This window comes from Rousettus aegyptiacus, unplaced genomic scaffold (genome assembly GCF_014176215.1).
Source record: "Rousettus aegyptiacus isolate mRouAeg1 unplaced genomic scaffold, mRouAeg1.p scaffold_m13_p_8, whole genome shotgun sequence".
NCBI lineage: Eukaryota > Metazoa > Chordata > Mammalia > Chiroptera > Pteropodidae > Rousettus > Rousettus aegyptiacus.
Window position 1 is genome coordinate 17,873,229 of NW_023416311.1, and position 21,192 is coordinate 17,894,420.

General features: G+C 47.9%; 2 protein-coding genes and 1 pseudogene across 6 annotated transcripts; 1 reads left to right on the plus strand and 2 right to left on the minus strand.

Moving 5' to 3' along the window:
* Positions 1 to 850: 850 nt before the first annotated feature.
* Positions 851 to 10,479, minus strand: LOC107515808 (nuclear factor of activated T cells 2 interacting protein). The gene is made up of 8 exons (XM_016154979.2): positions 10,074 to 10,479; positions 9,301 to 9,373; positions 6,891 to 7,011; positions 6,190 to 6,270; positions 5,911 to 6,097; positions 4,702 to 4,846; positions 4,461 to 4,570; positions 851 to 3,239 (listed from the first exon to the last, which is right to left on the minus strand). Exons 1-8 carry the CDS (start codon positions 10,458 to 10,460, stop codon positions 3,081 to 3,083), a joined length of 1,263 nt encoding a protein of 420 aa, XP_016010465.2. The 5' UTR covers positions 10,461 to 10,479; the 3' UTR covers positions 851 to 3,080.
* CD19 (CD19 molecule) lies at positions 6,995 to 20,243 on the minus strand. Of its 5 annotated transcripts, XR_001598124.2 has the most exons (16): positions 20,104 to 20,243; positions 19,591 to 19,857; positions 19,086 to 19,280; positions 18,667 to 18,960; positions 17,538 to 17,648; positions 17,209 to 17,257; positions 16,815 to 16,903; positions 16,323 to 16,436; positions 16,097 to 16,198; positions 15,948 to 16,013; positions 15,785 to 15,844; positions 15,623 to 15,679; positions 14,956 to 15,048; positions 14,761 to 14,862; positions 9,301 to 9,373; positions 6,995 to 7,011 (listed from the first exon to the last, which is right to left on the minus strand). XR_001598124.2 is itself a non-coding variant. In XM_016154973.2 (15 exons), the coding sequence occupies exons 1-14, from the start codon at positions 20,189 to 20,191 to the stop codon at positions 14,771 to 14,773; spliced, it is 1,677 nt and encodes a 558-aa protein (XP_016010459.2). In that variant the 5' UTR covers positions 20,192 to 20,243; the 3' UTR covers positions 14,451 to 14,647; positions 14,761 to 14,770. The 5 variants fall into 5 exon arrangements, 4 of the variants coding, with proteins under 4 accessions (XP_016010459.2, XP_016010458.2, XP_016010461.2 ...); XM_016154973.2 differs by lacking the exons at positions 6,995 to 7,011; positions 9,301 to 9,373 and adding an exon at positions 14,451 to 14,647; XM_016154972.2 differs by lacking the exons at positions 6,995 to 7,011; positions 9,301 to 9,373 and adding an exon at positions 14,451 to 14,632 and having other exon boundaries at positions 20,104 to 20,241.
* LOC118607416 lies at positions 7,351 to 7,469 on the plus strand (annotated as a pseudogene).
* Positions 20,244 to 21,192: the final 949 nt, after the last annotated feature.

Here is a 21,192-nt window from a genome sequence, read left to right on the forward strand (position 1 = left end):
ATTCGGCACTGAGAAACGGCTCACTATGGTTTTGAAGGTTTCTAATCAGGAGTTTTAGAAAGATCACCTCACGAGTGATCAATCTCTTTGATCAAAAAGATGAATAATCTCTCACATCACAGAAGAATGCAAATTCTTTTACAATGAGCAGTCTTTCCCATATCACCTCCAGATTGCAGAGGAAGATAAGAGGAAACTGGAACCCTCTAACACTTGCTAGTGGACTTAACAAAGGTCCAGCCACTTTGCTCAATGATCTGGCAGTACTCAAAAACTAGGTAGGTGCATATTCAATGACGAATGATTCCAACCCTGGATATACATTTGAGATGGGCTCCCAATGAGGATCACTACAATAGTGCTTGCAATATCAACATCCTGGGGCTAGAACTGGGTTTGGTTACAAGGGACAGAAATCCTCAAATAGCAGTGATTTAAAACGAGACAGAAGTTCCCCTTTTCTATGAAAGCCCAGAGGTCAGCGGCACCGGACTGTTAAGAGGCCACATGGAGGCTAATGCTCAGACTCTCTCTCCCTGTCCTTTGCATGGCTTCCATCCCCAAGGTCACTTCATGTGCAATCAACAGCAGGAAGAAAGCAAAGGAAAGGGGCACTTACGGTCACATCCTGGAAGTTGTACCCCTCCTCCCCATACACCCCACGAGCCTGGACCGGCACTTGGCCACACCTGGCTAGGAAGTAGTCTTTATACTGAAGTCTCTGTGCTTTGCTAAGAAACAGGGGTTTTGTTACCCTGGAAGGAGGAAGAATGGATGTGAGGAGACAACTAATGGTCTCAGTTACAGCAGCTGTAGTAGGAGTCCTGTGAGGGCCACAAAGACAAAAATCTTCAAGTACGCACGAGCCAAATGTAGTCTCATTTACTCTGTTGATACTGAATATAAAATTTTAATGTGTTCAACCTTATTAATAGACATAAAAGATTGAAAAAAATGAGAGCTATACCATATCATGTATTATTTAAATGTTATAAAGGTTTCTTTCTGTTGTTTTTCCCACATTAAGTTCAAAGGAATGCCACATTCCAACAAAAAAAGTTTATGTATATGATACACTTTTGCCAAAATTACACCACACGTAATGGGAAATTAATGGTTCTGTTAGTAGACAGCAATGAGAAAACTAGTTCATTATATGGTGAAAATAAAACTTGGATTTCATATATGAATGTGAATTTCAAATGGTTTGAAAGTAATAGTGAATATTTAGTAGCCAGTACAGCCTACCATCAGCCAGCGAGAACAAATGTCTGACCATCCAGAGCAGAGGCCAGCCATCGCAGGTACCAGCATGCACTAGCTGGACTTCAGCCCTATTCAGTGGCCTACATGTGAAAGGAAAAGCGAATAAGCTAACAAAAGAAAATATAAAATATCTTAAACATTTTTAAATAAGAAATCAAAAAAGAACATATGATATGACAAAATAGTTAATATACACTTACATTATAATTAAAATTTTCTGTTCATTTCTTTAACCCATATAAATTTGTATTGTTTGACTTACATATGCCCGGTTCCCTCAAATGACCAAAATAAAAATTTTAACATGTAAAAAAAAAAAAAAATTCTGTTCAGTAAAGGACAACCCTGGATAAACAAACTCAAGTGCCATTCTGAGCTTTTTGTAACTGCCCAGGAATATATGAGTAATTCTGGAGAATAAATAGAGACAGGGAGCTCCCATAAAAAAAATGAGCAAAGATAAATGAGCAGTTCACAGAAAGAAAAACCAGAAAGCCTGACAGGTATGTGAAAAAATTCCCCAAATTCCTAGTGATCGGATGAATGTACATTGAAACACAGTGCCACTTTATGCCCATCAGACTGGCAAAAATTAGAAATTGGGCAATAAAAATGGTGAGGATGAAGAGCAATGGGAAGCTTCCAGTAAAAGGATCAGTAGCCATCTAAAGAAAAATTTGGTAGAACCACAGAGAAATTAAACAGTCTAACCTGTAATCTCATCCTGGACATCTATGCCAGAGAACTTCACACACGATCATGGAAGGGGACACATAACAGGATGTTCACTGTGGCTTTGTCTACATGCCAAGGGGCTGGAGACACCTAGGGGTCCACCACTTAGCAAATGCATAAGTAACATGCAGCTGACATCCCAGAGCAGTTCAAAGCAACAAAGCAGATATAAAACAAGCAACACATATTGAGTGAAAAAAGCAGCAGCACAATATCTATAGCATAACATCACATATTTAAAAAGGATATTCATACATACAATGCTTCATTTTACAAGGATGCATTCATATTCAAAGACATGCAATTAGCACCCTAGAATGGACGCTTATGGGAGACGATGGCATGAAGAAAGGGGGGAAAGCCATAAAAACCAGAGAAGCCTTTTATTGACTAATCTTAGATCCAAACAAAAAGGCTCGATGTTCTCGATTATGCCTCAAAGAATGTGTGTGTATCAGGAAGGGGGCTATAAACAATCCTGAGGTGAGTTAGACATCCAAGGTTGAGAACCCACTATATCTTTCAAAAAAGTAACCCACTGTCTGTCTGTGTTTAAGCTCATGTATGTGTGAGCTTGATCATTTATTTTCCTGCAAGCCAAGGAACCACATCTGTGTATGTGCCTCAAGCAAACTACACCACCTATCCCCAAACGACATGAAGGCCACTGCTGGTCCTAGATGTGGCATAAATCCCAGGCCTGGAATCCCATACTCAACCCTGTTTCAACTCCCTGTTTAAATTTAAGTGGTGTCGTAAAACAGACATTTTGGTGAACAAAAGGGTGATGGTGGAAATGAAAGGGTATGGGTGAGAGGTATCCCAGGAGATTGCAAAACTTAGCACATCACATGAATGGAGCCACAGTCTACCCAGGGCAGCAATGGCGACCATAAAACTAACCAGGAAAAAATGACTTGAAACCAGGGTCAACAGGAGAGGAGGCCAAATATCATACCTTAATTTTTGCTTCGGCTTAAAAATAAGTTCTATCTCAGTTTCAGCTAGCCCTTATGGGGCCAAAAGGGGGCAGTCATTCTCCCCAAGTCCAGGCTGGACCTCCAACAGGCAGTAAGTTTTCAACCCCAGACTTCAATGAGGTCTCCAGATTCCATGCCCAGATCAGCAGGTAGCTCCTTGCCTGAAAGCTTTGTCCCATCAAAGAAGAAGGAAAGATTGCGGCCCGAGAGTCCCATAGCCTCCTCGTAGCGGGACATGAGGGTCTTGAGAGGAGAATCCTGTATAGACAAGAAAAAATGGATATAAGAATTTGAAGAGAGACTAGTGAGGATTCGTAGGGACAGACAAAGGACCTGGGAAGGAAGACAAGGGGACAAGTAAAGGCAGTGCCCATGGAGGTGTGGGCAAGTAGACAAAGAAGCAAGCACAGTGGGTTTCTCTCTAGGGAACCAGGCCACAGAGCCCAAGGCTTAGGACAGAGGCTCTGGGTCAGGCAAGTTCTCCAAGACCCAGGCCCCTCACCTACCAATGGAGGCATATATTGCAATGATGAGGAGAGCCCAGACTCTAGAATGAGAATGACCCAAGTAGAGACCAGGCTCAGCCACTTAACTGGATGTGTGACCTTAGGCAAGTATTATGGGTTGAACAATATCCCCCCCCCCAAAAAAAAGGTATCTTGTGGTCCTAACCCCCAGTAAATGTGAATGTGACCTTATGTGGAAGTAGGGCTTTGCAAATGTAATTAGTTAATACAAGGTCATAGTGGATTAGGGTGGCATTAATGACTGGTGTCCTCATAAGAGAAAATGGAGACACAGAGGGAGAAAGCCATGTGACAAAAGAGGCAGAGGTTGGAGTAATGCAGCTACAAGCCAAGGCTTGATGGCCATCACCATGAGAAGCTAGAAGGAAGGAATAATTCTATCCAGAGTCTGAGAGGGAGCACGACCCTGCTGACGCCCTGATTGCAGACTTCTAACCTCCAGGACTGTGAGAGAATGAATACATTTCTGTGGGTTTGAGCCACCCAGTTTGTGTTACTTCATTACAGCAGCCCTAGGACACTACGAGATGAAGTTATCCCACCTCTAGACCTCGGTTTCCTTATCTGTTAAATGAGAGTAACAATAGTGCTTTCCCATTTCAGATTGTTGTGAAATTCAATAATACCCGAAATGTGAAGTAATTATCCTTAGAACAGGGACTGCCACTTACAAGCGTGGCTTTAATTGTTATTTTGGTGGGTTTCAGTGGTTACTGGCCAAGGGGGCCTTTCCATTTTAACCGGAAGGAGTTAGGAGACTAGAGCAGAAGTTCCCAGAATAGGGGAACACTGAATGGGTTTTTTCCACTATCTGGGACTGGCAGGAACCCAAGACTAGGGAAGGCAGTGTCTCCAAAGAATCAGGGCTAGGAGGAATCCATCTTCAATTAAATGACAAGAAAGACAGCAGAAGAAAGGGTGAGATGCATGGAGAGCCATCTCTTCTACTCACTCGAGACAGTGAGACTTCCAGCGTCTGGTGTTTCTCCTTGCCCTGTACCCGCAGCTGGAGCAGATGGGATGTCTCTGTGGCCTCTGGAGAACTTGCTAGCACCACACAGTCTGTAGGAGGCAGGATCAGGAATCCAGGCCTAAGCAGGGGCTGGAAGCAGGGTCCTATATAGGCCTTTCCCCTTATCCCCTCCCTGTGGCAAAAGTCTCCTCAAGGATCCACCTCCCTGCCTTCCTCTCACCAATGATGTCAGCCACTCCAAGCTTTAAGGTTCTGGGAGTGGCGGTAGGGGACAGCTCTGTCTCTCCAAAGAGCAAGAGGATCCTGCTTGGGGACACCCCGAGATGAGCAGCCATGTGGTCCACCACACTCTGTAGGGGTTCCGACTGGGGAGGAAGACAAGAAGCAAAGTAGGTCCTCCTGCCTTGATGTGCTCCATCCCACCCAACCTCCCTTCCACCCCAACACAAGCTTCTGGCCTTTGCTACTCACTGAGCTACTCAGCTGTAAGTTTCATCATATTTACCTAACAAAGTATAGAATAAAATCGTGTTGATAAAGGGTTCAGATAAGCAACACAAAGAAATGAAGCAACCGTGGAATAGAAGGGAAAAAAAGGAGTGGTGGGGACTGCAGCAAAGCGGACCTCACATGCCCCATCTAAACAGGCAAGCTGTTCCAGAGCACCAGCTGACTGGTACCAGGTGAGAATACAGCCACCGTGACTACAGCTTCCCATTTAAGAGAAGTCAGACATTTGGACCTTTGTATGAAATCATCCAAGGCAAAGGTTGACAATGAACTCAGGTTTTAAAAGCACTCTACAGGGCCAAAAAAGAAGGTACACTATGGATAGGTCCATGGGTTGCCAGCATGCAACCTCTGGCTTAGCTACCTGTTCGATGCATGGTATGGCTCACTAAATGGTCATTTCTGTTATCGTTCTTGTTTTTGAAATGAGTCATCCTACGAAAATAGGAATCTTCGCCAGGAAGCTGGGGGAGTGCAGAATGACTGAGTGACATATATGTGTCGAATGCAGTAAGAGTATTACGAATATTAAGAGCATTAAATAAGAGGGAAGCACAGGATCGGAGGGAAGGAAAGAGGGAGGGGGCAGCACCCTGGGGAGGGGGCCAGCAAGCAAAGTTTCTTAGGATGCTTAAGTGGAGCCTGAAAGAATGGTGAAAAATTTGCCAGAAAGTGAGGAGAGAGTGAGAAAAAGATAATCTGGACAATGGGAACAGGGAGTGCAAAGGCATGGAGGCCTGAATGGGTGCTGGGCAGATCCAGAGGGCAGGATGGGCAACAGTAGACAGAGTCAGGTCATGGGGATATAGCTCAGGGATAGAGCATTTAACTGCAGAGGACAGAGTCCCTTCTCCCAGACATCAGTCTCTCCACAGGTATCTTCTGGGACCCTTCTCCCACAGGCCCTTCAGGCACTTACCATTCTGATGGGCAATCTGACCAGGTCAGCACGGCACCGGATTTTGAGCGGTAAGAGTCGGGTGCTTTCTGGGAGAATGGGCCCCTCCACAAGGACCACCTCATCGTCTTGGCTCAGGTGGTCCTGGCCCTGGCGCTGCTTGGGACTCAGGCAGGAACGGAGATCCTGGAGGCGCTTGTTCACCTCCCTGGGGTGCAGAAAGGACTTTGGGTCAGCTGGGGTGGGCCACTCTCCATACTGCCCCTCTCCACCCCAGCCAGAGCCTTCTGCCCTTGGCACCTTAACTTCTGGAGTGCCCGAGTATGTTTTCTGCTTTTGGTCCTTGGCAGAGGTGGGGGCAAAGGAGAGGTGTCCTGATCCCTGCAGAAAGAAGAAAGGGGCAAGATGGAGGAAGAGGAGACAATCCAGCCCACACCCCTCCTCATGAGCTATGGACCCCTGGGAACAGAGGGGAAGTTGGAGAATCAAGAAGGAACACTTTCCACTAACATCTACCTTACTGGAAAACAAAAGGAGGAAAATGCTTAACTTTTAAAGTAAGTCACTTCCTAGGTGAGTGTCTGCCAACATCTAACAGACACCAAGCATTTACCACATATCAGGTGTTAACTCGATCTATTCAAAAATTCTGACACAGGTACCACTATCATCCCCATTTCACAGAAGAGGAAAGTGAAGCACTTAGATGACAGTTAAGAGGCAGTTGGCCAGATGTGAACCACAAAGGCAGTCTCCAGAGCCACATTACTACATCGCCCTATATCACTACCATCTCACTCCACTCCCATCCTGAAGGGTCCGCTGCCATCCTCTCATGTGGGCCACCTCTTCTCCCAAGAGCTTCACTCCTCACCTAAGCCTCAAGATTCCTTCCACCCCTTCTTACCCTTTCACGAGCCACTCAAGGGTTCTGCCTGCCTCAGACTACTCTTCCAATTCCTTTTCTGCCCCTAGGGCTTCAGTGCCCCAGCCTTACTCACAGAGACACCAGCTTTCTCTTTTCTTCTTCATCATCCTTACTCCTCAGCTTCTTCTTCCAGGGAGAATCTGGACATGGGAATTCCTCAGTGTGGGGACTGCTAGAATCTGTCACATCCCCCTCTGGGGACAGAGGAGAAGAAAGCGGAAAGGGTTAACCAAGAGAGGGCAGCAGGAGGCCAAGGAGACACAAGTCACAGGCTACAGAAGGTCCTCAGAAAGGAGGAGATTGCTATGGGGCACCCCAGACACACATCATAATACTGGGAAAGTGCTCAAGGTGCAAGAGTCAAAAAGGAAATGCCTAACTCAGAGAAAAGCATGAGCTGGAATCTGAGAGATTGAAGAAGGAGTATCTGAGCCTCGTGCTAAGGCATGAGACAGTGTGGCAAGTGTGGACAACTGGAAAGTGGCCCACTCTAACTTTTTTGTCCACATGTACCCCACGAATATAAAAGACCAGTCTACGGCCATGCTACCCTGAACAAGCCCAGCCCCATCTGATCTTGGAAGCTAAGCAGGGTCCGGCCTGGTTAGTACTTGGATTAGAGACCACCTAGGAAGACCAGGTGCTGTAGGCTTCAAAAATAAAAAAAATAAATAAGGGATTGTAAGCTGACAAGGTCCTTGCAATCTGTGAGGTCAACCAAGGGTTGCTTCACTTAAAAAATTTAAAAAATAAAATAAATAAAAACTAAAGTATTTAATATATATTAAATATACATACAACTCAGAAAATAATTATTTACTTAATACTATTACATTAATACTATAACACTATTAGTAATATTATATACTATTATACATGTACATACTATTACATATATTATAAACTAAGCATTAAAACAGATGTTGTCAAAGTATAATTTTTTTAAAAAAATGTTTCTCTATTTACTTCCTGTTCTCAATTTGGTGGGTACAGAGACTACATGAGTCGAGCTTTGGGACAGGGAGGAATGAGGAAAAGTGATAAGTAGTACAGACCTTCTGAACCCATGTTTCTCAAATTTCATCCATGAGTGTCGTTATCACATTTCACTATATCTGTGCATTATTTGTTTAGCATCTTTCTTTAAGTCATTTATTTTAACTTAAATTCCTTATAAAAGGAAACTAGGTATTTTTTTCCTTTTTATTGAGGTATAATTGACATATAATAGTTCCAGGTGTACAACATAATGATTCGATATTCGTATACATCGTAAAATGATGAGAAACTAGGTATTATTCTAAAATATAGACACTCTTTTCTATTTACTTGCCACAAATAAAAGATCATTGTTAACCATAAAAATAAATACTATGAAAACAAAACAATGACAATAAATCCTGGATCAGTGGTTCTCAATCAGAGGCAATTTTGCCTCCTATGGGACATGTGGCAGTATCTGGAGAATATTTTGGTTGTCACAAGGGGGGGAAGGGTTTGGGCTGTGATAATGGCATCTAGTGCATAGGGGTCAGGATGCTGATAAACAGTGCACAGAACAGCCCACAACAAAGAATTATCCAGTCCAAATGTCAATAGTGCTGAGGTTGAGAAACTTTGTCCTGGCTAAATACGGCAACTGCCAGTGGCCCGAGCTTCTGCATTTCCAACAAGCTTCCAGCAAATGCCTAACACTTCTGGGCCCATATTTTGAGAGCCAGGGGCAGAGGTACACTTTATATAGTACTTCCACATGCCAGGTACTATCCTAAACTATACATGTAGCCCAAGAGAAGGCTATATTCTCTTTTAATTAATTCTCACTAAAATCCTTTGACATAGGTCCACAATTATATCCATTTTCCTGATAAGAAAATTGAAGCTTCGAGAGATTAACTTGTCCAAGGTCACAGAGGCCAGCTGGTCCTTAAATCAGCTCTTCGTCACCCTACCATAGTCCCTCATGGTACAGAAGTCTTGGTCCAAGGTCTGCATTTCCCCACTAGATCACTTCCTTATTAGACTTGATTCCTAGTCACTGCCCTTGGGTGGGTTGCAAAAATCACAACACTGAGGGAGGACAAAGGCTGGGCAGCCCTGATAAGACTCAAAGAACACACTGCTGGCTCCAGAGCGTACCCAAGGAACTTGTTGCAGACGTAACAAGATGTTACAGATTCTCAACACCTCCTCCTCCACTGTCCCCAGGATTACAGAATCAGAATCTCCAGGACTGGTACCCTCAAATCTGTATATTAGCACACCCATGTCTACTCAAGTTGGGGGAAGGGTGGTCTGACCAACGTCCTGTGCCTTCTGATTAATAAATAGGCTCCTTTTAGGACTGGACCTTTTTTCTGGCTAAGACTCAAGAGTCACCTGTCATGCCTTTCCCTTAACTTCAGGCAACAACTAAGTACAGGGATGTAAACTCCTTCAGAGAGGCTAGGGTTGGGCAGCTCTTCCTGGAGGCTCTCCCTTACCTTCCTCAGCCCCTGGAGGAAAGAGTTTCAGGAGGGGCAGGTGATCTGGGATGAGGTGGAGGCTGCTCTTCACCTGCAAAGACAACAGTGCATCAGCCCCTAGTCCTCCCTCCACTAAAAAGGAAAACAAGATGATTCTTCCCTCACTCCTAGCCCTCCTCCAGCTCCCAAATTCTCCCTAAGGATGTAGACACCACAGCCTTCTCCAGGGACTCAGGAGATCAGCTTCCCCAAGATCCAAAACTGTAGTGCCCTCACTCCTACACACCCTTTCCCTAAGGCATGCAGGTTTAGTTCTTTTCTTACTAGGTTGCTAGCCATCCCGCTATCTTAGAATCTAAGAGAATCCCAGCCCCCTAGCTCACCCTACCACCTGGGGATACAAGCCTTCTGAACCCCAGTCCTTTCTGAACTTCTATGAACTCCAGCCCCAATACCCTACCTAGCTTCCTGGATCCTTAGCAATGAGCCTCAATCTCAAAACCCAACATGACCCAAATTCCAGTCCCATACTTCCATCCCCTCTCTGAACCCTCAGGGATGCCAGCCCCGTAGCCTCTCTATGACCCCTGCGAGAATCCCAAACTCCCAACACACTTCGAACTCCCTCATTCCACCAGTCTACAAAAACCCCAGGAATCCTGCATCTCTCTGCCTCCAAGGCCCTAGCCCCTACTTCCGTTTAGACCCCCAAGACCAACCCCAGAACCCTACCCTCAGCAATCCATAAACCCAGCCCTTCCACGCCAGCCCTCCCGGGAACCAGGCTACACCTTCCCGGAGTACACTGGAACCACCGGCGCCTCTCCCGGATCCAGCAGCAGCCGCCGCCGCCGCCTGACCAGGACAGGAGGGGCTCCAGCCGGCCGCGCGTCCTCCCCTTCGCTGACACTGTCGCTGTCGTCCTGGGGCGCGGGTGGCACGGGGGTCTCCGGGAGCGGGACTTCTACCGGGTCCACAGCGCCGCGCGCCGTTGCGACCTCCAGAATATCCTCATCACTGTCGCTGACCAAGTCCACAATTACCGAGTCCAGGGAACTCCGGGCTGGAGACCGCTGGGCGCGAGGACGCCGGCCTCGCCCGCCCCGGGTCCCCCGAGCCCCTCGCCCGACACCGCCACCTCGGGCCCTCCGACCCCGTTTCCTCACGGGTTCCGCCATGGCACACACCCGGTCGCTAGAGTCGCCCGCCTCTAGTCGACTCGCCCGGCCCCCTCCCGCGACTTCCGCCCTTCATTGGGCGAACCGCCTGCTAGTCAACACTTCTACCTGCCCACACGCTCTGAATCCGCCCCGCTACGTTTTCACTGGTCTTTTCACCCGCCCATCACAAACCCACCACTGAGACCAAGGCGCCAAAGATTCCAATGAGGCTCCGCGCAATCAGCGTAGGTTTTAATTCGGCTGGGCTCACCCATTGGCCGGGCTGCCTCGCTTCGACCAGCTTTCTCTCAGCCCCGCCCACCAAAGAGATCCGTTTTCCCGGTAGGTGGAGCATTCTGGGAATTGTAGTCTTCAAGCCCTCTGACTACAAGGAGGAGGAAGGCGAACTGGGGATTGTTTTTTAAAACCGACGAATTAGGCTTCAGACGTCACGGATATCCCCATTATTGTTTCCTCCAACGGCGTTCTGAGCTAATTTCACGCCACGCCACCACTCTCGCAGACGCCCCTCACGTGCAGAATTCACACAGTACACAACCTGTACCAACACTTTACCACCACTCAAATCTACGAATTGCCTCCAACAGCAAATAAACCCTCCCTCATACCAGACGTCTCGAAAGACACTTTTCACAAATGTCAACACAGCATACACCTACACAACACCCTAACATCAAATATACTTGGAAAAACATACAAATGAAAAATAAGAGTTTTAACTCTCCCTGTTTAAAATAAGATACGTGACTTTACCCCACCCTCCCTTTTCTTTCAGAATTTCTCAGGCCTTTTCAAATGTATGCATATCTTTATAATGGCTAAATAAGCATCTAGCCAGTAGCATAACTCAGGAACTCCAGGACCGGGAGCCACCTTTTTGAAATGCAAACATCAAGGGAGATAGCTCCCCATCCCCCAATTCTTGTAGGAGACTAACTTCCTAACTTTGGTGGAGTCCTTGCTGCAATTCACAAAACTACCTCCTGACATGAGAGGTTTGTCTCTCTCCCTCCCCGTCCAAGGTGGGAAGTTGAGAAGCTCTGGAGTGTGGCTTCCTCCTGCGTAGAAACCTGCGAATGGTCTTGGTACCCTCTGGTCCCTGGCACACAGTAGTCCCTTAATAAATACCAAATAATAATAATAGTTAATGTTTGACTGCTTACTATGCCACTGTCATGTGCTTTATATCCCATTTAAGATTAGTTTGGGTAGCTTTATTATCCTTATTTTACAAACCAGGAAACTACAGCAGAGAAAGCTTGAGTCAACCTGCTAGCAAGGGAATTCAAACTCAGTCTGATTCCAGAACACTGGGCTGCAGTGGGCATACCTCAGTTCCTCAGCTTCCCCAGATACTTCCCTGGGGTGGCAGAGCCCTCAGGAGTGTCTCCATCCTCTGCACACCTGAATCTCAGGACTTTCCACATTCATTCATTCATTCACTCTTCCTTCCCTACTTATTTCCTGAGCTCCCGATCTTTGACATGCTCTGGCTGGGTACCAGAGGCACAGAAAAGACCCAGACATGGATTCATCCTCAAGGCAGGATGTTCTCACCAGGGGTCACATGGTCATATGCTTAAGGAACAGGCAGGAAACCTAAACAAATGAAGTGGGCTGGATGAAAGGTAATAGGAAATGCCAAGCATTATGGCAATAGGAAGAGCTTATTTTAGCTTTATGGTAAGGTAAGGGTGTGAATACTAAGCTAGACCTGGGATTTTAATTTTTTAATTTTTAATTTTTTACCATGAGGACTGTGTTCAAGATAGAAGCCCAAGGAAATGCTAGAAGTTTATATCTCACATCCACACTCCAAACACATTACACAAAAATATAACAAGGAATACTGTTTTCTTGCTTTCTTTCTTTTTAAAGATAGTCGAGCTCGAAAGCAAGACAGAATCTTCCCCATGCAAAAAATAAAGAAGGAAATCAAAGCCACAACAGTGGGAGGGGGCTGTAGTCAAGCAGGCCATGGGGGGATGCTAAGATAGATCCCTAGGACTGGAGTTTAAACACCTGTATGGGGACAGAGGTCAAGGCGGAGGCCATGGGAACAGCAGTGAGCTGAAACTGGGTGCACTGCACAAAACTAGGAGCTAAGAAAGAGCTGTCTCTTCTGGATACAGAAGACAGAGGAAAAAATCCATCCACAGGCCCTGGGCTACAGTATGGAAGCAAGGCACTCGACAGGCAGTAGATGGGAAAAGTCATAGCAGAAAATCAGAATCCCAAGGACAGTCTATGGCCATACCACCCTGAATGGCCAGAATGGCCGGATCTCATCAGATCTTGGAAGCTAGGCAGGGTTGGGCCTGGTTAGTACTTGGATGGGAGACTCCCAAGGACTACCAAAGTATGAACTTGGATTCAGACCAAACCTCAGGTACAAAAATCTGCTCTGAGAAACTCATGAATAAAATGGTCAAACCTGTGTAACCTGTAAAACTGTGGCAGAAGCCAAAGTAAGCTGGCCCCAGGGGATGCCAATGGATCCCAGGCAATTCACTGGGACTCATGCAGGCAGGAAAAAAGCAAAGTCAAAGAAAACTTCCATGGCGACATGCCATGGGGGAATTCACCCCATTGTACATATAGTAACCATACCAGGTCCCTTCCCTAATGCTACAGTTGGGGAAACTGAAGGTCATTGAGTATAAGTATGTTCCCTACAGTTAGTTAGCAACTGAAGTATTTAATTCCTGTGTCAGTCTTAACTATAAGATGATAATAATTTTAGTGTACCTTCCTCATAGGGTTGTTAGAAAGGTAAAATGAGATGCTACCTGTAAAGCACTTATTAGAACAATGCCTGGCACATAATAATAGTGTTAAAACAAATAAAGTAAGTTTTAAAGGTTCAGAGATAAAGGATAACGTCTCTAAAATAAAAATAGGACATTAGGAAGAAAGAACTGGTACATCAAGAAAAGGAATTTTAGAAATAAAAATAGAGATACTGAAAAAATCTAGTCAGTCTTGCAGAGACACTGACACTTCTTAAGCAGAAGAGGGACCGGGTTTCAATGCCAGTCCTGTGTTTCAGGAGAGCATTGGAGCTAGGGAGACTGGTGGTGGGGAGACTAGGCAGAAAACATCAGGAATAACAGTGATTGATTTTTTTTTTTTTTTTTTTTTTTGCCTGAGACAAGAATTTGGGTATGGTGGAGCTTGCTACATAATTGTTTCAGAGCCTGGAGACTTTTAGTTCATAAACTCTTCATGTTCATGGTTTATATCAGAAGTAGGCAGTTGATAAGTGAGTAGGCACAGGGCCTTGAACTGCAACCAGACTTCTGAATTCAGATCCAGCTCTGTGAAATGCTGGTTATGTGACCTTAGACATGTTACTTAGCTTCTCTGACACTTGGTTTCCCATCTGCAGAATTGCACCAAGGAAGGGAGAGTGTCACGATTAAGTATAGGCTCTAGAATTAGACTGCCAGAATTCAAATCTGGACCCCAGCACTTATTAACTAGGCAAGACTTGAGCAGGTTATTTAATTTCTGTGCCTTGGTCTCATCTATAAAATAGGGGTGTTGTGAAGATAAAATGAGCTAATATACATGACACACATATACATAACATAAATGTAAAATACATAAAATGTACATAAAATACTTTGATACAAACCTGGCACATAAGTGCTCAATAACCTTGTCAAGTTATTGTAAAGATCAAATGAGTTAATTGATGTTAGAACACAGTAGATGTTCAACAAATGTCAGTGATGACTGCCAATTCCTGGATTGCTTCTTCACTGGGCACCCAGCATACAACTGCTAAATGAACAATGACTGAACAACTGGGTGGTGGGAATGGCAGGCGAGTGGGGAGATGGGTGTAGGCCAAGCCACAGGAGGGAAAAGGCCCTGTTGTACCTGAGATGCAAGTCTCCCTTCTCCCCGGATTCGAGAGAGGATGGAAGTACACCCAGCCTCACTTTCCCTTCCTCTCCCACACAAGGGCACTACATCGCAAGATTGGAAGAGCTCATGGAGTTTATTTGGGTAGTGCAAAGAGGACTGGAAGTTTTACTTGTGTACACAAACACACACACAAATACACACATCCTGAGCGACATCGTTCCAGAGGTTGACACCGTCTGCATGGGGCCCCCAGATTTCAGTCAAGTGCGGATTTCAGGAGCCTAAGGAAGCCCAGGCTATGTAGAAGAAAACTGTGATGGAGGTGGGTCTAGGAACCTTGCCCCCGCCCCAAGAGCCAGAACCCCACTTCCATTCCTGCTCATCTCCCTCCTCCTCCTTCCTTAGAGAGCAGTTCCCAGCTCACCCGAAGGGAATCACCGGGTGCTCCAGGTCTCCATGAGGCCCTGTCCTCCCCATGCTGGTTCTACCCCATCGGGATTATCCATGTTCTCATAAGAATCTGCATCTGGTTGTGATGAGGAAAGAGTGAAACAGCTGGAAGTAGAGTGGGAGGGGGTTAACTTCAGACAACAGGGGACAGCAGTAGAAGCACCCCCACCTTCCTCATGACTGGGACCAGGCTGGGCCCGAAGAGAGCGGAGCTGGGGAGCAGCATACAGGATTCCTCTCATGTCTTCATAAGACTGGGACCCTGCATGGGCAGAGGATGGAAAGTTGGAGGTCTGGGAATCATGCTCGGGGCTTTTGGAAGGGAAATGCAGCCGGATATGGAGGGAGTCTGAGAGGCAGAGAGAGTGAGTTGGAAGGCTTGACCCAGTACTAGGAAGCAGTGATTAGGGTTAGCATCAGTTTCGGGACCCTTATTAATTGTAGGGTTTGGTCGAGTATGGGTTAGATTATGGTCATGGTTAGAGAAAGGGTCAAGAACAGATTGGAAGGAATCAAAGTCAGGGTCATAAGGAGGTTGTAGAGAGAGCTTGGGTCAAAGCTGAGTTCTGCTTTGCAGCTGGGGTGATGTGGAAGTCAAAGTCCAGGCTGGAATTGGATTGGGACCAGGGCTGATGTTCACAGTTAGGGATGGGTAAATGCTGGGGTCGGGATTAGGGTTGGGGTAGGTATTGAGGTTAGAGGTAAGAGTCAAATCTAAGGTCAGGATTGTGCTTGGGTTTGGGGTCGGAATCCAGGTCAACATTCTGTCTGGAGTTAGAGCTGAGGCCAAATCAACTCAATCTGGACAAAGCTGGCAGATCCCAAGCATTTCTTACCAAGGGAGACTGCCTCTCGGCTGGGGTCCCAAGTCATCCCATGGGGGCTTAGGAAGTCTGGAGAAGGAAGAGGGAAGTCACTATTCTTCCAGATCACATACACCACCACCACTACCACCACTACCACTTCTCAGGAATGTGACCATCCTCACACACACACACCTTTCGTCCTGGTGACTGGTTGGGTCAACTCTTCATCCCCATTCTCGTAGGAATCAGATGCTGCAGAAAAAGAGAAATCCAGGGGCCACTCCTGCCCTGTAGGAGCTCCACAGCCCTGTGGGTCCTCCCAAGTTCTGAGGCCCCCACAAGGACCCCAAATTACCGTTGGAGAAGGAGTCTTCAGAAGGACCTAAGGCGCCATCATCAGGGTTCTCATAGCCGCTGCCATCTGGTAGAGAGGGAGGGGTGTTCCTGGAGGGTCCACAGACCCCGCTGAGAAGGTGGGGGCCTCATGAAGGGGAACAGTCTTACCCTGGGAGAGCTGGTCCTGCCCAAGATTGGAGTCGTTCTCGTAGAACTCGGAGCCCCCGTCACTGTCTGGCTCCTCGTAGCCTTCCCCTTCTTCTTCCAGACCTAGGGTTTGGGGATAGAGATGAGACTCGAGTCACGGCCCCGCTTCTCCAGGCCCCACTACCCTAATCCTGGCACAGGCCGCTCCAACAATCCCCGCTATGAGTGACGACCCCTCCCCCATCACCCGCTCCGGTCGGTCTCTGGGACCCCTTGGCTCCGGCCTCCTCGATGTCGCTGCGCGGGTTTCCGTAGGAGGCGACGGCAGCCCCCAGGCCTGCAGCCCACCTTAAGGCGCGTCCTGGCGAGAGGAGCGTTGTAGAGGGGCGAGTGAGATAAGATGGGGCTGGAGGTTAGGGCTAAGGGTGCGCGTGGCTGAGCCGCCGGAGAGGATGCTCAGGATCGCCGGGAGGACTCCAGGTCTCCAGGGGGCGGGATCTAAATCTAGGGATGTGGCCACAAGTTCTCCGGGGAGGTTCTGCTCTCGGAACTGGACTTCGCGTCCCGAGTCCTGGGGGCGGGCGTTGGTCCTAGGGGCGGGACTCCACAACCCAGGACCGGTTCTTTTCTGAAGGCGGAGCTCAGAGCTCGGGAAGACTTGGAAGTCGGGGGGACTGGAGGGATGGGAAAAATGGGTGGGACTCTAGCTCTGGGCCAGAGACCTGGCGGTGCCCCCTACCGGTGCCAGAGGTGGGCGAGGAAAGAGACAGCACGTTTCCGTACTGGTTGCGGGGCCCGCTTCCCGGGGGAGGAGTCACTTTGAAGAACCTGGCGGAAAAAGGGGAATTGCTCTGTGAGGCAAGACCTGAAGGAACTCGGAGACACATACTCAAGATACAAGCCAGGCCCTCAGAAGTTAAAATGTGGTCACTTGTAATTAGCTCCTCTGTCCTGGGACAGCCTACAAGAGGGGGGTCTGGGATCACTCCAAGGAGATCTTCACAGAAGAGGTAGCTTTGGAGCTGGGTTTTGAAGGTTGGGCAGAGGAAAAGACCCTGAGCAGAGGAAACAGTAAGTGCAAAGCATTAAGTGAAAGCACAGGAGTGGGACTGAGGGGGCACTCGAATCATTACCTTCTGGCGGGGTCAGTCATTCGCTTTCTCTTCCTCCTCAGGATCAGGGCTGGTGGGAGTTAAGGGGAGTGATCAGAGAAGGGACTTCTTGGCCAGGTGAAGATTCTGGGGGTGCTGGGGAGGTAACTTGGGTCAATGGAGGAGATGCGTGTTCAACTTCCAAGGGGCTAAGATAGTTCAGAGGGCGTTTAGAGGAATTGGGGGCAGGATTCTGAAGTCTGTGAGGGAAGTATGGGAGGAGAGAGCGATGATTGTCAGACTGGCCAGTGTGGGCTCTCTTGAGGGAGATGGAATAAGGTTTGGCAGACCAGACGGGGGACAAGACTTACCTCTTTGAACATAAAGAAAGCCTGCCAGGGAACCCATGCAGAAGATCAGATAAATTAAAGTTGTAACGGGGACTCTCCAGCCACCAGTCTCCAGCAGCCAATGCCTTACTGCTAGGGGGAAGGAGCAATGAGATGGGGCTGGCATCTTACTTTCAGCCTCGAGAACTCAAATGGCCGTAAATCTGGGAGTCAGGGATAAGACACAGATCCTCAAAGTCCCAAGCTACGAGGAGGGTTCTCCCTCCCTCTGAGGACAGGAACTGTACCCCAGAGCCTGGCACAGGGCCTGGAACAGTATTTATTAAGCAAACCATGAATCATGAGTATAGTCAGAGGCAATGTTAGGAGTAAGAGGAGCATGACAATCAGCTTCCTGCTGTAGGTAAGGACAGGCATGGTCAAAGTGAAGGGCAGAATCAAGTTCACAGATTAGAGGTGAGAAGCAGCAAGGTGCCGAGATAAGTTTGAAGTGAAAATTGATGTTGAGTTTGAGAATTGTGCTTAGGGTAGCATGGTAGGATTGTATGAAAGGAGACAGAATGGGGAGAACATTGTGACAAATTTGACGGATAGGGTGAGGGTAAGAAAGGATGCCCAGATTCCTGGCTTGGGCACATGTAGGCAGTAGAGTCCTTTGCATACACAGGGCCACCCAGAAGATTATGCTTGGGGAAGATGTTGAGTTTGATTTTGTATATATTGAGCTTGCAACGTCCATGGAACATCAAATGGCAATTCTAAGTGTGGGAGTATGGAACCTCGAATTCAGTCACCAAGGCATGGTGGCCCAAGGAGCCAAGGGAGTAGAGGAGGTCAAATGGGAAAAGGGCGTAGACAAGGACAAGAGAGTGTAGACAGGGATAGGAGGAGAGCTTAGCGCTCCAATGGTAAAGAGTGGGAGAGAGAGGTAGACTCTACCAAAGCTGATGGGAAGGAGCAACCATTGGTAGGAGCAGATCCAGAAAAGCCACGTCTTAGAAGCAAGGAGGAAAGAAGTGGAATCAGTGTTGAGTGTAGTGGTTGGGATTCAAGCTGAGTTTGGTACTAGAGAGGGGGAGCCAAGGTTGAATGGCTTCTAGTTCTTTCCAACAGCTTCACACACGTGTCCCACAATTGGGAGAAACCCTACCTGACTGGGCAGTGACCTTCAACTGCATCTCGATGGTCGTATTGCCATGGTAACAATGATATGTGCCAGCATCTTGAGCTTTGACCTGGCGCAGCCACAAAACAGCCCCTCCTTTGAGTGTGCCCAGGACCCACATCTCTCTGACTGTGGCATCCTCACTCAGGTTTAGGCTCAGCAATGAGATGTTAGGCTTCTTGGGGTGCACGTGGATCCAGGAGATGGGGCCTCTGAACACGGAGGCAGAGGGCACCCCACAGAATAGACAGAGTGAGGAGCCAGGGATCACAGTCAGGTCTGGTGCAGGGAGAGCCAAGGTTAGGAAAGTAGGCCCAGGGGTCTCCTCCCCAACAAACCCTTCAGTTCCCAATCACCATCCCCTCCCAGGACCCCCCACTTCCTGGCATTTCTCCAGCACTTACCTTGGTTGAGGCTCTCGTTAGAACTGCCCTTAGGTAGGGCACATGTACGGTCTGTCTCCCAGATCTCGGGGTGGTCTTTGGTCCACACATACAGCTGAGAGCTTGTGGTGTGACCAGAAGAATACTTGGGGTCCTCTGAGGAACTATTCCCCAGGTCACAGCCTGAGTCTGAAGCGTTCCACCGGAACAGCTCCCCTGGGGAAAGACCCGGAACCAGATACAGAGACATCCAGAAGAGGCAGAGTGGTATAGAGACCTCAGAAAGACGGAGATAAGTAGAAACGGTCTCAGATATAGGCGAGACTAAGACTGAGAAAGATATGGAGCAATTTGGTGTTGAAGTCACAAAGCCACAGGAAATTTTAGGAGCCACCTGTGACTGGCTCCCTGCTACTCCTCGGCTCCTCCAGCCCCTCCCTCCAGATCCATTTTATTGGCCAGACCTTAATCCATGGCGGGCCTCCCTCTCCTCATCCAGCCCTCCCTGCCCTGCCCTGGACCTCACCGCTGCCCATCACGCTGACTGTCCAGCCAGGCTGCCAGGCCTGCTCAGAAGGGGATCCCTGTTGACACAGGTAGAAGCCCCCCATCTGGTCAGAGACGTTGGAGATGAACAGCAGGATGCCCAGGGGCCCCACCTGGATGCCCAGGCCTGGCAGCCTTGCACTCATCTGAAACAAGGATTCTGGCTGGCACTGGCCATTCCAGGCCAGCTGATGGGGGGGACCATCCGAGGAACCCTTGAGGCAAGGTAGCACAGCACTGCTTCCCTCTGTGGAGAGAGAGAGAAGGAGAGAGAGGAGCCTCTGGCTCCCTTCACTCCTCACACTAGGTTATAAACCCAATGACCTCAGATCCCACCGATTGGGAGTGGATGAGCCCTCAGGATCCTTCCAACTTCTCCCCGAATTTTACAATTAAGAAAATGGAGGCCCAGAAAGGGTAAGTTACTTGGGCAAAGGTGCCAGAACCCAGGTTTCCAGCCCGGACTCCTTCTATTTGTGCCCTTCGGACATACCTTTAGCCTTCACCAGCTGTGGTTTCTGGAGCCTGACTCCCACAGGAATAAGGAAGAGGAGGAAGAAGAGGCGGAGAGGAGGTGGCATGGTGGCCAGACTCCCCGAGGCACCAGCTTGGCCGCGCAGGGGATGCTGGGGCAGGCAGGGACTTGGTGGGCACTGAACCATGGGTGTCTGCGGGGGCGGGCAGGCAGTCCCCCCAGGGAGGAAGGGGTGGTCATGTCTCAGGCCCCCTTCTCCATACACCCCTTCAGACCCACAAAACTCCCCTCCTTCCTGCTACACTATTTTATTTTCATCCCAGCACTTACTGCCCCTGAAATGACCTTATTTGTGTTTGCTTGCTCACTTTCTGTTCCCCCCACTAGAGTAAGCTCCTTGCAGCAGAGACTGTCTTGTTCACCACTGTAAGCATGGTGCCCTGGAACACTGCTTGGCACATTGTAGACGCCCAATAAATACTGAATGAGTGGATCTAGTTTAAGGGGCTCTCTCTTTCCACTCCCTACTTCAACCTCAGGCTCTAATTCCGTTTCCCTTCACATACACACTCCATTCATTCATTCAACCAACATTTCTGGGGACCACCTTCCACTTCCGTATAAGCAGCCCATTACACACTCTGGGATCTGTCAGATCTGAGTTTGAATCCTCCACCTCTGCCACTTGGCCAAATTTCTTCATCATTCTAAGCCTTAGTTTCTTTTTCTGAAAACTGAGAATAATGATAGTACTATCAAAATATTGTTTGTGAAGATTAAACAGGACAACCTAAGTTCAGCATTTTTAGCCCAGCACCCAGCACATAGTAGGCCCTTAATTAATGAGAGACAGCATCAATTAATGGCTAGGAGCTCAAGCCAGACTGCCACTGTAACTCCTTTGCAGCGGTTCTGAGAAATGACTGACGATTAATCCCCCTTTCTCTCCCAGTTCTTCTCCAGGAAGACATTGCTTCCTTATGGAAGGAACCCATTTAGAAATGGGAAAATTGAGGCCCAGGGAAGAGCAGGGTGTTGCCTGAGATCACACACTGAGCAGATGGTACAATGAGTACTAGAGTCCAGGAGTCTTGATTCTTAAATCTG